At 37.8% G+C, this 15,256-nt stretch overlaps 1 protein-coding gene across 1 annotated transcript in view; it reads right to left on the reverse strand.

Annotated features, from left to right (window-relative positions):
- The window catches only part of MON2 (MON2 homolog (S. cerevisiae)), a 135,449-nt gene that overhangs the window by 31,755 nt on the left and 88,438 nt on the right, over positions 1-15,256 (reverse strand). Inside the window, exons 22-25 of the mRNA XM_011926196.1 lie at positions 14,455-14,617; positions 11,104-11,397; positions 7,448-7,646; positions 2,484-3,106 (exon numbers count right to left, since the gene is read on the reverse strand). Of these exons, the coding sequence (XP_011781586.1) occupies positions 2,484-3,106; positions 7,448-7,646; positions 11,104-11,397; positions 14,455-14,617 (1,279 nt within the window). The remainder of the gene's footprint in view (positions 1-2,483; positions 3,107-7,447; positions 7,647-11,103; positions 11,398-14,454; positions 14,618-15,256) is intronic.

Consider the following 15,256-nt stretch of genomic DNA (forward strand, 5'->3'; position numbering starts at 1 on the left):
GTTGTAGATTTATTATTTTTACTTTATAGATGAGGAAGCTGAAGTACGGAAAGATTAAGAAACTTGCCCATGCTGCTTAGAAGACAGGGCTTTTTTACACAACTCCAAGGGCATCATTCACATACAATGTGATATTGTCTCCTAGAGTGCAACTCCGGCAGCCCTGGTGATGAATGCAGATACGGTATCCAGCCATCTGACTAAGAAGTTTAGCAATAAATAAGACAGATGCAGTTTCCTGACCTCAGGACTTACAGTACAGCACATACAGAAAGCAGACAATTAAATTCCCAGCTCCTCTACGTATGCTAAAATAACTTGGCAATAAATAAATAAATAAATTAGCACATATAACTAAGTCAGCGTGGCGGGGAACTGGTGATTTGAGAACGAAGAGAAGACTGAGAACTTGAAGTCCTAAACAATATAAAAGCACTGAGGAAGAACAACATAAATGCTCCCCTTTAGAAAGAAAACATGATACCAGAAATCAGTTTTTCTCTTAGGAAAGAAAATAGCTTTCTATCTATAAAATGTTTTGCTGGATAACTATTAGTTTAAGGATAAAGTCCAAAAGCAAGTAAATTTGGCTTGTGCAAAAATTTTCTCATACCTGTGGAATAAAATATAAAAACACTCTGATAATAAAATATATGTTTTTCTGTTAGGGGATACTAGAAACCCATTAAAAATCTTACATTCAAGGTCTACGAAACATCATTTAGGTAATCATACAACACAACAATGGCTAGTGTGAACATTAATACTTTTAAAATAATATAAATGAACAACAATAACCCTTCCTAAGTTTCAGACTGAAGGTATATATATATATATATATTTTTTTTTTTTGAGACGGAGTCTCACTCTGTCACCCAGGCTGGAGTGCAGTGGCCGGATCTCAGCTCACCGCAAGCTCCGCCTCCCGGGTTTACGCCATTCTCCTGCCTCAGCCTCCCAGGTAGCTGGGACTACAGGCGCAGCCACCTCGCCCAGCTAGTTTTTTGTAGTTTTTAGTAGAGACGGGGTTTCACCGTGTTAGCCAGGATGGTCTCCATCTCCTGACCTCGCGATCCGCCCGTCTCGGCCTCCCAAAGTGCTAGGATTACAGGCTTGAGCCACCGCGCCCGGCCTATTTTGTTTTCAAAGCTATTAAAAGCTCAGAACAAATTACTAGTAGTTGGGATAAATGATTTCACTTTTCCTCTCACTGCTAAAGCAGAGTTTTTTAAAAATACAATTTACACTTTTTTCTGAAAAAAAAAAAAAAGTTGTTTCTTGTTTATCCTGTACACATATATAAAAACCTGAATCAAAGATCTGAATGACAGCACCAAATTACGGGTATCTCAAAAGGCCTATGTCTTATTTTCTTTTCTGATAGGATAACTCTTCCATCCCCTAAAGTCTATAAGCAACTTATTTGCATGTCCAAGGACAGGGTGGGTAATTACTGACAGGCTACTTTTCTTCCTCATTGAAAATAAAGATGGGTATTTTGAGTTCAATTGTAGAAAACCAATATCCCTACACTGAATTTTTTTAAATGCCAGAGTCTTTTATTTTTAGTTTCCTCACATTTCCTGCACAACACAACTAGGATTAAACAGTTCAAGAACTGTTGCTCAGCTAAACTTCTTCCAGAGGTAATTAGGAGGTATCATGGTACAGTAGAAATTCTTACTGTGAAAATTTTTATCATTCCAGTTGGGTAAGATGCAGTTAATCAGAAATCTAATTCACACTACACAAATGGTTACTGATAACATGTGTGATCAGAATCTAGATTTACTCCAATCTTATTAGAATGTCTTTACTTTGTTGGAATGGCTGGCTACTCAGTTGGCGATTTTTGCTTAGCATTTTGATGACTGTGAATTGTGCTATCAATTTATCTTGATAGTCTAAAAAACACTTTGAATTTGATCTACTCTTGCTTGCTAATCTGAATTTGTTCCATAATTTTAGATGTTTGTCTGAATAGTTTTTTTTTTTTTTTGCAATAACAAAACACACACAGTAAAAATCTCTTTAAAAACTGAGGAAAAATACTTTTCATAAATTTCTTTTTTTAAATATAGGCTTTCAATAATTTCAGAGCTAAATTTAAGTACAGATTTTTAAAAATCCCACTGCTTATCAATTTTCTAATTATAAAAGTACTTTACTGAAACTTTTATTCCAAATATTATATCCTCTTGTGAAGACTTGCATGGACAAACCAAAAATCCTGGTGAAGTGAAACATGAGGATGCAGGCAGCTTCTTTAAGATTCAAAACATACATGAATTACCTTTCAAAATACATCAGAAAACCACAAGTTTTCAAAATACCTAGATCTTGACAATCCTCAGTTTGTCCCAAAGTATACATATAAAACAATCTTGATGATCTAAAATTTATCCCTGAAAATATATAGCAAAACAAAAAATTTCAGAGAACTATATGCATTATTACTTAGATAGCCACTCAAATTATATTACCTTTTGGAGAACATCTAAAGCTGTAAGTACAGCTTCCTGTAAACTTGTCAAAACTGCTTCGGTATAAGATGGAAGAATAAAAGGGGATGCATCTGAACTTATTGGGACTGAAATAGCACTGTGCAATATGACTCCCAACTTTTGCAAGTCATCCATGTTGAAACCAGTTTTTATGTGTTGGTAGAGAGCTGGAAATATCTGAATTAAAGCTGTAAGAAAAGGCTGGCTAGGAATAAAGGTTAGTTTATCAAAAGTAACAGGAGGCTTAGTACTTTCAGATCCAATTCTATACCAGGTATTCCACGCAGCCCACCATAGATTCAAATCTTCAAGCTCATCAGTAACAATGGGTGGCTCAGAGCTACTATATCTTCCAAGTCTTTCTCCAATGGAATCTGTTCTTACAAATGGCCTGCTCATGCCTGATATGGGCCCTATAAGAACAGGCACAGGTACATTAACTACAGGCGGTGTCTCAGGCTTATCCGAGTCTCTGACAGGGGACACAATCTGTAAAATTTCCTGGAAGCTTTTCAGAGCAGCCAGAGATACTTCATTGTTTTTGCTGAGTGCTGCTGATTGTATATGGTCAAGAAGAACATCCCAAGCTCTTGAAAAATCTCCTATATTAGGAAGAGAAGAAAAACTATTATAAAAGTGATCAAATTTTCTCTTAATATTAGACACTTGAAAGCATATTTGCTTAATTTTTCTGCTTAAAATCCTACAGAACTGAAAAATACATGACTAGGTACTAAGATACTAACAATGGGAATTAAAATTATCACAACCTAGAAATCCGATAAAAAAAATTTTCAGATATAGGAACAAAGGGCACCAAGAAGAGGATGACGGATATATCAAATAATGTTTCAATCTTAAAAACAAAACTCAGGTAAGTGATGGGTGCACTAAAATCTCAGACTTCATCACTATACAATTCACCCATGTAACCAATAATCACTTGTACCCCAAAAGCTACTGAAATAAAAAAATATTTTAAACCCCAAAATATGTATGTACTTATACATATTTATACTATTTCCCAGAACTTCTGCCTAAGGAGAACAGAAAAATAAATCAATGAGGTTGAAACAAAAGCATTTCAGTAACATCTTCAGTCTATCCATCTACCTTTATTAATGATTGAGTAAGACGTTCTCATTCTTAATCAGAGAATCATTGGAAAAGTTGTAACTTAGGACAGTATAATACATGTTTTTTATTGGTTTAAATATTTAAGATAAACTATGTCATATTCCATATAAATCTTAACTTTATACTTTAGTTTTCATATTTAAATTATTTTAGAGCTGCAGAATTTTTTTCTTTTTCTTTTTTTTTTTTTAAGAGATGGTATCGCACTCTGTTACCCAGGCTAGAGCATCATGTGGTATGATCATGGCTCACTGGACTCAAGTGATTCTCCCATCTCAGCCTCCCAAGTGTGGCTGGGACCACAGGCACATGCCACCATGCCTGGCTAATCTACTTAAAAATTTTTTTTTTTAGTGATGGGGTCTTGCTATGTTGCCCACTCTGGTCTTGAACTCCTGGGCTCAAGAGATCCTCCCACCTCAGCTTCCTAAGTAGCTGGGACAACAGATGCTCACTACCACGCTTGGCTAATTTTTGTATTTTTTGTAGAGACAGGGTTTCACCATGTTGCCCAGGCTGGGCTCAGGCAATCCTCCTGCCTCAGCCTTCCAAAGGGCTGGGATTACAGCCATGAGCCACCATGTCCAGTCACATCTTTTTACTACAGCAAACAAGCCTAATGGCTTTGTTAATAACATGGATTATTATCCACATACCTACATTAAAATGATGTAAAAAATGAGGAAAGTTGATATTTTCCAAAGCAGTACAACATACGTAGGCTATGAAACATGTAAAATAAATAATCAAAGTTTAAGAACTTTCACTTTGGAAAGGTGATAAATGACCAGATTTTTTTAAAAAAGGGATAAACCCCAAATTCCTGAGAAAACAGGTGGTTAACAGAAAAGCTTGAAGTAGGTCTGGTATAAAACAATAGGTACTATCTGCCTACTCTGGACAAACCATAACACCTGCCTAGTTATATGCATCTTTCCCCACCATATTCTTTTTATTAAAAATTGAGGGCTGGGCCCAGTGCTTCATGTCTATAATCCTTGCACATTGGGAGGCCAAGGCAGATGGATCACCTTAGATCAGGAGTTTGAGATCAGTCTGGCCAACATGATGAAACCTAAATGTCTCTACTAAAAATACAAAAAATTAGCTGGGCATGGTGGTAGGCGCCTATAATCCCAGCTACTCAGAGGCTGAGGCAGGAGAATCGCTTGAACCTAGGAGGCGGAGGTTGCAGTGAGCCGAGATCACACCACTGCATTCCAGCTTGGGCAACAAGAGTGAAACTCCGAAACTCTATCTCAAAAAAAAAAAGAGGTAAAATTTACATACAATAAAAACACAGAATTTTAAGTAAACTATTTAAAAGTTTTGACAACTTACATTTTAAAATGTCAAACAATTAAAACACTTCTACCTGTTGCCATCACAGTTTAAAAGTCTCATGAATCATTACATTTGCCAATCAGAATGGTGACCTAATATCAGATTTAGAATATCCTGTGCCATTTAGGGAGAAAAACTCCAGCAATTTCTCTATTAACATATTTTATGTCAGAGAGGGAGTCCCTCTAAAAGACTAGATGTAATTATATATTGCACATGGTTATGTTAAAAATATAAAACTTATTCTAAAATAACAAATATCATGTCTTAGTCATCAAGTTACAAAGAATGATCAAAGACATTAATTGTCTTATGTCTTCATTTAAAAAAAAATCTAAATCTAGGCTGGGCGTGGTGGCTCACACCTGTAATCCCAGCACTTTGGGAGGCCAAGGTGGGCAGATCACCTGGGGTCAGGAGTTTGAGACCAGCCTGACCAACACGAAGAAACTCCATTTCTACTAAAAATACAAAATTAGCTGGGCATGGTGGCGCATGCCTGTCTGTAATCCCTGCTACTTGGGAGGCTGAGGCAGGAGAATTGCTTGAATCTGGGAGGCGGAGGTTGCAGTGAGCTAAGATCGTGCCATTCATTGCACTCCAGCCTGGGCAACAAGAGCAAGACTCCATCAAAAAACAAAAAAAAAAAAATCTAAATCTATTAGTTCTTAGCTTTTAAGAGAAATATCATGAAGGTACTAAAAACAATGCTTATTTTGCCAAAACTTAGCAAATGTACAGTGATAATTTGTGCATTTCACTGTATGTAAATTTTACATGAAAAAAATCCCAATATTTAAAAATACATATGCCAAGCCCTAACATGCAAAATGGATCAGACACAACAAATTATTTTTGGAAAAAAGGAGAAAAAAGTGCACATAAAGAACAACATATAAAAATGCCTATGGAATGAGTAAATATGCTTGTCCTTTAACACAAAGAAGTTTAAAAAATGCCAAACACAAAATAATAAAATAGATAAAATAATGTGTACAACATGCTTATAACTATGTACAAAAGTATCTCTATTCACCTTTTTCTACCACTACCAGCACACCAGCATTACCACCAGAATTGAAAGTAGTATAGTCGGCAACCGGGTTTCTCAGTCTTAGTACCATTGACACTTCTGGTTGGATAATTCTTTGTTATAGGAGGCTGCATTGTAAAATGTGCACTGTAAGATGTGTAGCGTCAACCCTTGCCTCTACCCTCCCCAGATGACAGTAATGCTCAACCGTCCCCAGTTATGACAACTAAAAATGTCTCCAAAATTGCCAAATGTCCTATGGGAGAAAAATGGGCCCTGTTTGAGAACCACCGATACACACAACCAACAGTTTCCTAACCAGTCCAACAACATCGTGTCATCCTTCTTTGTTCCCATTCCATTCTACATGCACACTAAGATATGCACTTCATGATCTTTTTGAAGTGCATATTTGATCATGTCAAATCATGAATTAAAATCTATCAGTTTTTTTCATTGTTCTTAGGATGAAATCCTAACTTTTTGAGGGGGGGACAGGGTATCACTCTGTCACCAAGGCTTGAGTGCAGTGGCACAATCTTGGCTAACTGCAGCAACATCCACATCCCAGGCTCAAGCAAGCCTTGCACCTCAGCCTCCCAAGCAGCTGGGATTGCAGGTGTGCACCACCACATTTGGATGATTTTTTATTTTAGAAAAATTTTTGTAGAGACAAGATCTCATTATATTTCTCAGGCTGGTTTCAATCTCCTGGGCTCAAGCTATCCTGTTGCCTCCACCTTCCAAAGTGTTGAGATTATAGGCATGAGCCACCCTGCCCAGCCTCCTTTCTCCTACCACATTCTACATGATCTGGATGATCTGGCCTTTCACTACCTCTCAATCTCTTTGATAATCAAACTCTTTCTTATTCTCTTCATTCTAGACCTTTAAACATGCTAGGGTCCACCATCTCTTTTCCTCAATCTTCTCTTGTCTCTTTTACATTCTCTCATTGACTGCAAGGCTCTTCACACTTCATCTTACTCTTGCCTGATGAACTCCTACCCTTCAGATCTCAGGAAAACTATTGCTTTCTCAGGAAAGCCCATCTGGAATTCACTGGCCAGGTCAAATACTTACTGAAGCTCACAACGTACCATTCCTTGTAACATGCCATTGTAGAAATTTTGCCTTTATTTATGTAATTATGGGTACTTCCTCATGCCCATGATAGCAAGAATGATGTGTATTTTGCCTTTCATTGTATCCCCTAGACGCTAGCCCACAGTAGGTACACATTAAATAATTTCTCAATGAAACAAATGAAAATACACATGCTTACACACACACCACACATAAAGACTAAGTTAAAGTAGATTATTCTTAGGTAGTAGCATTGTATATGAACTCTAAAAGAATCGTCTCTATTTTCCAAATTTCTTTTAACATTGATTACTTGTATAACCAGAAAAAAATATATGTATACCTAAAGGTTGCAGCAAATATCTTCTAGTGTTGAAGATCCTTGCTACTCCAGCCAATGTTAACACCCATGTCTCAGCCCACTGCTTCTCGGCTGTGTCCCTTGAATGATGAATGAGAATATTGCCACCTCCAGACTCAATCTTTTCTTTGTCTGCAGTGGTAGAGGACTCTCGAACTCTGTCCAGTAGATGAAAGAGTACCTAAATATTTATAAAAATATCATTTAAAATGCATTGACAAATATAGCTTAAGTAATAGCATTAATGGCAACAGCATAGGAATCTATAAAGTGTTACCAAAAATATACCTGAAAGTCTTATCAATCCCTATATATTGGAGGAAACTGACCAATAAAGGTAATTATACATTCTTTTTTTGTTTTTTGTTTTTTTTTTAGATGGAGTCTCACTCTGTCACCCAGGCTGGAGTACACTGGCACAAGCTCACCTCACTGCAACCTCTGCCTCCCAAGTTCAAGTGAATCTCCTGCCTCAGACTCCTGAGTAGCTGGGATTACAGGTGTCTGCCACCACACCAGCTAATTTTTGTATTTTTAGTAGAGATGGGGTTTCATCATGTTGGCCAGGCTGGTTTTGAACTCCTGACCTGAGGTGATCCGCCCGCCTCCGCCTCCCAAAGTGCTGGGATTACAGGCGTGGGCCACTGTGCCTGGCCATAATTATATATTCTTAAGTTTATCATGGAATATAAAAAAAATAAGGCTGCACACAATGGCTCACATCTGTAATCCTGGCACTTTGGGAGGCCAAGGTGGGCAGATTGCTTGAGCTCAGGAGTTCAAGACCAGCCTGGGCAACATGGCGAAACCCAGTCCCTACAAAAAAAAAAAAAACCCCAAATTAGCCAAATGTGGTGGTATACATCTGTAGTCCCAGCTACTCGGGAGGCTGAGGTGGGAGGATCACCTGAGCCCCCAGGAGAGGTTGAGGCTGCAGTGAGCATGATCATGCCACTGCACTCCATCCTGGGCAACAGAGTGAGATACTGTCTTAAATAAAAAATAAAATTAAATTAACTGGATAAAATATAAGACTTGTTGAGGTATCAATGGAGGATCTATGGGGTAAGGTATAAGAAAAGAACAAAGCCGGCTGGGCGTGGTGGCTCACGTCTATAATCCCAGCACTTTGGGAGGCTGAGGTGGGCAGATCACAAGGTCAGGAGATCGACATCATCCTGGCTAACACAGTGAAACCCCGTCTCTACCAAAAATACAAAAAAAAAAAAAAAAATAGCCAGTTGTGGTGGCAGGCATCTGTAGTCCCAGTTACTTGGGAGGCTGAGGCAGGAGAATGGCATGAACCCAGGAGGCAGAGCTTGCAGTGAGCGGAGCTCTGCACCACTGCACTCCAGCCTGGGTGACAGAGCAAGACTCCCTCTCAAAACAAACAAACAAACAAAACAAAACAAAAAAAACAAAGCTAAGGAGAGGGGTCCAGGACAAAAGTAGAATTACTGGAGACAGCTCACACCTGTAATCCCAGTGCTTTGGAAGGCCATAAAGTGGGGAGCATTGCTTGAAGACTGGAGTTTGAGAACAGCTGGGGCAATATGGTGAGACTGTCTCTACAAAAAAAATTTCAAAAATTAGCTGGGCTTGGTAGTGTGAGCCCATAATCCCAGCTACTCAAGAGGCCGAGGTGGGAGGATCACTTGAGCCTGGCAGGTCAAGGATGTAGTGTGCTACGATCAGGCCACTGCACTCAAGCCTGCATGACAGAGAAAGACCCTATCTTTCACTCACAAGAAAAGATCAACTGTAGCCTATGAATAATTTCTGTGTTTCTCAAAGTGGTCTCTGAACTAACCAGCAGCATCAAGCTTCACCCAGGAACTTAACAGAAATACAAATTCTCAGGCCTCACTCCAGGTCAAAATGATCAGAAACCCAAGTTGGGGAAGGGCTGACAATAGTGGCTCAACAATCTGTGCTTTAACAAGTCTTCAAGGTGATTCTGTTACACTCTAATGTTTAAGAGACTGAAGTAGAAATCAATTACAGAAAATAAAACAACGCAAGGGGTGTGAGAAAAAAATCATTAAGAATTAGGCAGTAAGAAGATAAAAAATGAAGTTGCTTGAAAGGAAAATTAGAAAAGTATTAGATTAAAAACAAACTGTATGGGAGAATTAAGCATGTTTGTGATCTGAGGAGGAACTATGGGATGGAAATGAAATAGAAGACAGAAGGAAAGAGGGTTTTTTACTATAATATATATAATGTTTATCACTTTAAAAAAATAAAAAGTGAAAAACGAAAACAGGGTTTTGGATTATTTTATTTGGGAACACAGAGTGTTATTATTATTATATATTTTTTTGAGACAGTCTCACTGTGTCACCCAGGCTGGAGTGCAGTGACATGATCTTGGCTCACTACAACCTCCACCTCCCAGGTGCAAGAGATTCTTGTACATCAGCTTCCCGAGTAGCTGGGATTACAGAGGTGCACCACCACACCCAGCTATTTTTTCTTACAATTTTTAGTAGAGATGGGGTTTCACCATATTGGCCAGGTTGGTCTCGAACCCCTGACCTCAGGTGATCCTGCTGCCTCAGCCTCCTAAAGTGTTGGGATTACAGGTGTAAGCCACCATGTCCAGTCCATTAATTTTTTAAGAAGACATTTTGGGGTCTATTAATTTGAAAAACTCACAAAAGCACATGAAAGGATTATAAACAGAAATTTATTATAATGGAACATATGGAACAAAAAAGAAGAGACTTTTAGCAAAGAGGGAATGATCACTAATAAACTGCTGATTTCATTAGAAAGTTTCAAAAGAAGAAAAAAATGAAATTGTAATGTAATGAATATGTACAATATACCATTTGGAGGTTACTTTTGTTTGGTGAGTCTACAAGTAAACTTCATTACTATTGATATTCATCTGTTGATAAAATTCTCTTTTGATTATATTTAAATTACATATTTATAAGTAGACTTCAAAAGTAAAACAAATAAAAACCCCAAAAGCTTTCCACTCTATTGTAAGGGACTGATTACCCTTTGTTGTTTAGTAACTCCTGGTTTTTACAATTTGGGAAAACGGGGGGAAAAAGGAGAGAGAAAGACAAAGGCAGAAATCACGAAAGTGATAATAAGAGATGAAGACAGAAACAGAGACAAGGCTGTTAATATTTAATTTGCTCTGTGTGAGGTACAATTTACAGTATGACACAGTTATTATTTCCTGTTTTGTCAAATACACAAATACATGAAAATTCTTTAAAAATTAAAAGAAATGGCCGGGAGCGGTGGCTCAAGCCTGTAATCCCAGCACTTTGGGAGGCCGAGACGGGCGGATCACGAGGTCAGGAGATCGAGACCATCCTGGCTAACACGGTGAAACCCCGTCTCTACTAAAAAATACAAAAAACTAGCCGGGCGAGGTGGCGGGCGCCTGTAGTCCCGGCTACTCGGGAGGCTGAGGCAGGAGAATGGCGTAAACCCGGGAGGCGGAGCTTGCAGTGAGCTGAGATCCGGCCACTGCACTCCAGCCTGGGCCACAGAGCGAGACTGCGTCTCAGGAAAAAAAAAAAAAAAAAAATTAAAATAAATAAGTTTAACTGAAAAAGTATTAATATATAAGCATGTTTCACTAAAAGCTGATAGTCCAATCTATTTTACAGTACCTTCCAGATAACAGTGTGCCAGGTTGAATGCTGTAATAAAGTTCCATGTGCACCAATTGTAGAAAACAGAGTTTGCCCTGCACTCTTCCTGACAGCAGGACGGGGATCCACACATAGTTCACCCAATTTTGCATAAAGACATAACCACAAGCAATCAAATGGCGGTGCAGGGTGGAACGGCCGATTTAAAACCACTCCTTTCTCTTCTGCCTGCTTTTGCTGTGCTGCCTCTTCCTTATTTAATTCTTTTTCAATAGTTTCCCCTCTTTGGAAAAAATAATCTGAAATATTCCACTAAAAAGCAAAGTAGAAAAATATTAGTTCATTCAAGGTTTTGTTTTAAACACATAAATATGCAACATGTGGCTGTTCTACCTTTCAGAGTAAAACTTTAAAAACATTACTTCAAATATCTCTTTCCTGGTAGAACAGGTTCAATGAAAACATCTCTTCCTCGGTCAATGTCTCTATATTATTTCAGGAGAAAGTGGGAAAACAATCTTTTGCTAACTTTTTTTTTTTTACTGTTTTATTATAAAAAATGTCAAGAACATACAAAAAACCAAGAATAGTATAATGAATTTAAACATACTGATATATCTACCACCTAAATATAACAGCTGTTAACTATAAAAAATATAACTGTAATATCATTATCACACCCTAACAATGTTAATAATTCCTTAATATTGTTTAATAAGTTTGTAATTTCATAAAAGAGCAATCACTGTTACTAAACATACCTTATAATTCATTGTCAACCACATTACAAATTAATGATAATTATGCCAATGGTTAAAATATAGGGAATCCAGTACTGTGAACATAACTGTAAAACAAAGGGGGTGCTATCCAGCAGTAATTTAAGTAATGCTGAACTAGCCACCCACTTGCAGTTATATATGCAACATGCTTACATTTTTCCCCATGTAAAAATGGGAAAAATAATAGTAATAGTAAAATACAGTTGTCCCTCGGTATCCAAGGGGGACTGGTTTCAGGACCTCCCACCCCATACCCAAATCCACAAATCCTCAAGTCCGTTAAATAAAATGGTGTAGTATTTGCATATAACTTACACACATTCTCCCATATACTTTGAATAATACTAGATAACTTTTAATACCTAACACAAGGTAAATGCTATGTAACTAGTTGTTATACTGTACTGTTTAGGTAATATTGACAAGAAAGCCTGCACATGTTCAGTATAGACACAACTATCCTGTTAAAAAAAAAAAATTTCTATTTATAGTTGGCTGAATCTACAGATGCAGAAGCCACAAATATTGAGAGCTGAATGTAGGAAGAGCTGAATGCAGTAATGTATCTAGCTTGTGAGGAAAATTTAAAGTTCAAATTTATAAAACTTCTGAATTTTAATACACATTTAAAAGATTCTAAATAATTGCCTTTAAATATATGTTGAAAACAATTCTGCATGTTTATTTCATGTAATGTTAACAATTCTCTAAGATTTCACTACAGGGATATCTTGTTTTATTGCACTTCTCTTTGTTGTGCTTCACAGATAATTGCAATTTTTATAAATTGAAGATTTGTGGCAACCCTGCATTGAACAAGTCTGTTGGTACCACTTTTTCCAGCAGCATGTGATCACTGTGTCTCTGTGTCACATTTTAGTAATACTTGTATTATTTCAAACTTTTAAATTATTACTCTGTCTGTTATGGTGATCTATGATCCCTGATCTTTGATGTGACAATTGTAACTATTTTGGGGCACATGAGCCGCACCTATGTAAGATGGCAAACTTAATGTGAGTTTTCTGACTGTTTCCTCGTCAGGTTGTTTCCTCATCTTTTTACTTCTTCTCAGGCCTCCCTATTTCTTGGGATACAACAACAGTGAAATTAGGCCAATTAATAACCCTACAATGACCTGTAAGTGTTCAAGGAAAAGGAATAGTCGCATTTCTCTCACTTTCAATCAAAAACTATAAATAATTAAGCTTAGTGAGGAAGGCACGTTGAAAACCAAGACAGGCCAAAAGCTAGGCCCCTTGTGCCAGTGAGTCAAGTTGTGAATGCACAGGATAAGTTCTTGAAGGAAACGGAAAGTGCTACTCCAAAGAGCAAACAAATGAAAAGTACATCATGGCAGGCGCCTGTAATCCCAGCTACGTGGGAGGCTGAGGCAGGAGAATCATTTGAACCCAGGAGGCAGAGGTTGCAGTGAGCTGAGATCACGCCATTGCACTTCAGCCTGGGCAACAAGAGCAAGACTCTGTCTCAGAAAAAAAAAAGAGAGAAAGAAGAAAGTACACAAGCCTTATTGATGATACCATGAAAGTTTCAGCTGTCTGGATAGAAGGTCAAACCAGCTGCAAGATTCCCTTAAGCCAAAGCCTAATCCAGAGCAAGGCCCTAACTCTCCTCAATTCTATAAAGCCTGAACAAGGTGAGGAAGCTGCAGAAGAAAAGTCTGAAGCTAGCAGGGGCTAGTTCATGAGGTTTAAGAAAAGACGTTATCACCATAACCTACAAGTACAAGGTGAAGCAGCAAGTGCTGATGTAGAAGCTGTAGCAAGTTATCTAGATATAGCTAAGACCACTGATGAAGGTGGCTACACTGACCAACAGATTTTCAATACAGACAAAACAGCCTTTTTATTTTTATTTTTATTTTTATTTTTTACAGACACAAGGTCTGGGTCTGTCGCCAAGGCTGGAGTGCAGTGGTGTGTTCATAGCGCACTGCAGTTTCCAATCACTGGGCTCAAGCAGTCCTCCTATCCCAGCCTCCCATATAGATGAGACTACAGATATGCACCACCACACACAGCTAATTTTTAGTAGAGACAGAGGTCTCATTTTATTGCCCTGGCTGGTCTCAAACTCCTGGCCTCAGCAATCCTCCCACCTCAGCCTCCCAAAGTGCTGGGATTACAGACATCAGCTACTCTGCCCAGCCTGAAACAGCCTTCTACTTGAAGACGTCATGTAGGACTTCCATAGCTGAAGATAAAAAGTCAATGCTTGGCTTCAAGGCTTCAAAGTACAAGTTGATTTTCTTGTCAGAGGCTAAGGTAATTGGTTCACATAAAAGTCAACTGAAGATTTCCCTCGTGTGTACTATTGTTTACTAAACCCTTTCATGACAAACCCTGTAAAATCCAAACTTCAGTTCAATGTATGAAAATTTTTTCAAACATTTTGTTATTAATATTTAAGTGATGTTATTTAATCCTTCACACAGACGTAAGTTTGAAATTTAAAAGCCATATAAACAATTCGCAAAGAGCTAAAAGTATATTTGCTTAGCATTAGCTCCCAACTGAGTAACAATGATTTCTAAATTATATTATATTCTAAGGACAATGATACTTACCAATAAACCTATTGAAGTTAAACTAATATTGAGTTCTTGGTTATGGAGACCAAAGCTACCTGCAACATCTACAACTATTTGCAGGCAAGTACAAGGCATTGTTGGTAGAAAATCTGTCACAACCAACTGAAGACACTGGAATGCAGTTCGTATCAAGGATTCTCTGAAAGCGAAATGTATACAGATGCACTTATTTTATTTATTTATTTATTGTTGAGACAGGGTCTCACTCTGTCACTCAGGCTGGAGTCCAGGGGTGTGATCATACCTCACTCTCAACCTCCCCGGATCACGTGATCCTCCCACCTCAGCTTCCCCAGTAGCTGGGACTACAGGTGCACACCCCATGCCTCTTTTTTTTTTTTTTTTTTGTGGAGACAGAGTCCCACTATGTTGCCTCGGCTGGTCTCAATTTCCTGGGATCAAGCGATCCTCCTGCCTTAGCCTCCCAAAGTGCTACAATTACAGGCACGAGCTACCACACCCAGCCTTACTTACGCATTTAAAAGAAATGTGTAAAAATACATATCTTACAATAATTTGAAGTAAAATTTTATTTTAGAATTTAAATAAGAAACTCCTAATATCGATCATAAAGTATTTTAACATTTACATAAATGTAAAAAAGATATGCTTACTTAAACAAATTAACAAAAACAAAGAAAGAAGCTTACAGGCAATAAGAAATAAAAACAAGTTAAAAAATAAAGTATTAACATCATATTACTTCTATTTGTATTTCATACCAACTAACCAAAGAAAACTTAGACAATAAATGAGAATGGGACGTTAGTTACAGTTA

The sequence above is a fragment of the Colobus angolensis genome, unplaced genomic scaffold, assembly GCF_000951035.1.
Source record: "Colobus angolensis palliatus isolate OR3802 unplaced genomic scaffold, Cang.pa_1.0 Scaffold67, whole genome shotgun sequence".
NCBI classification, from domain to species: Eukaryota; Metazoa; Chordata; class Mammalia; order Primates; family Cercopithecidae; genus Colobus; species Colobus angolensis.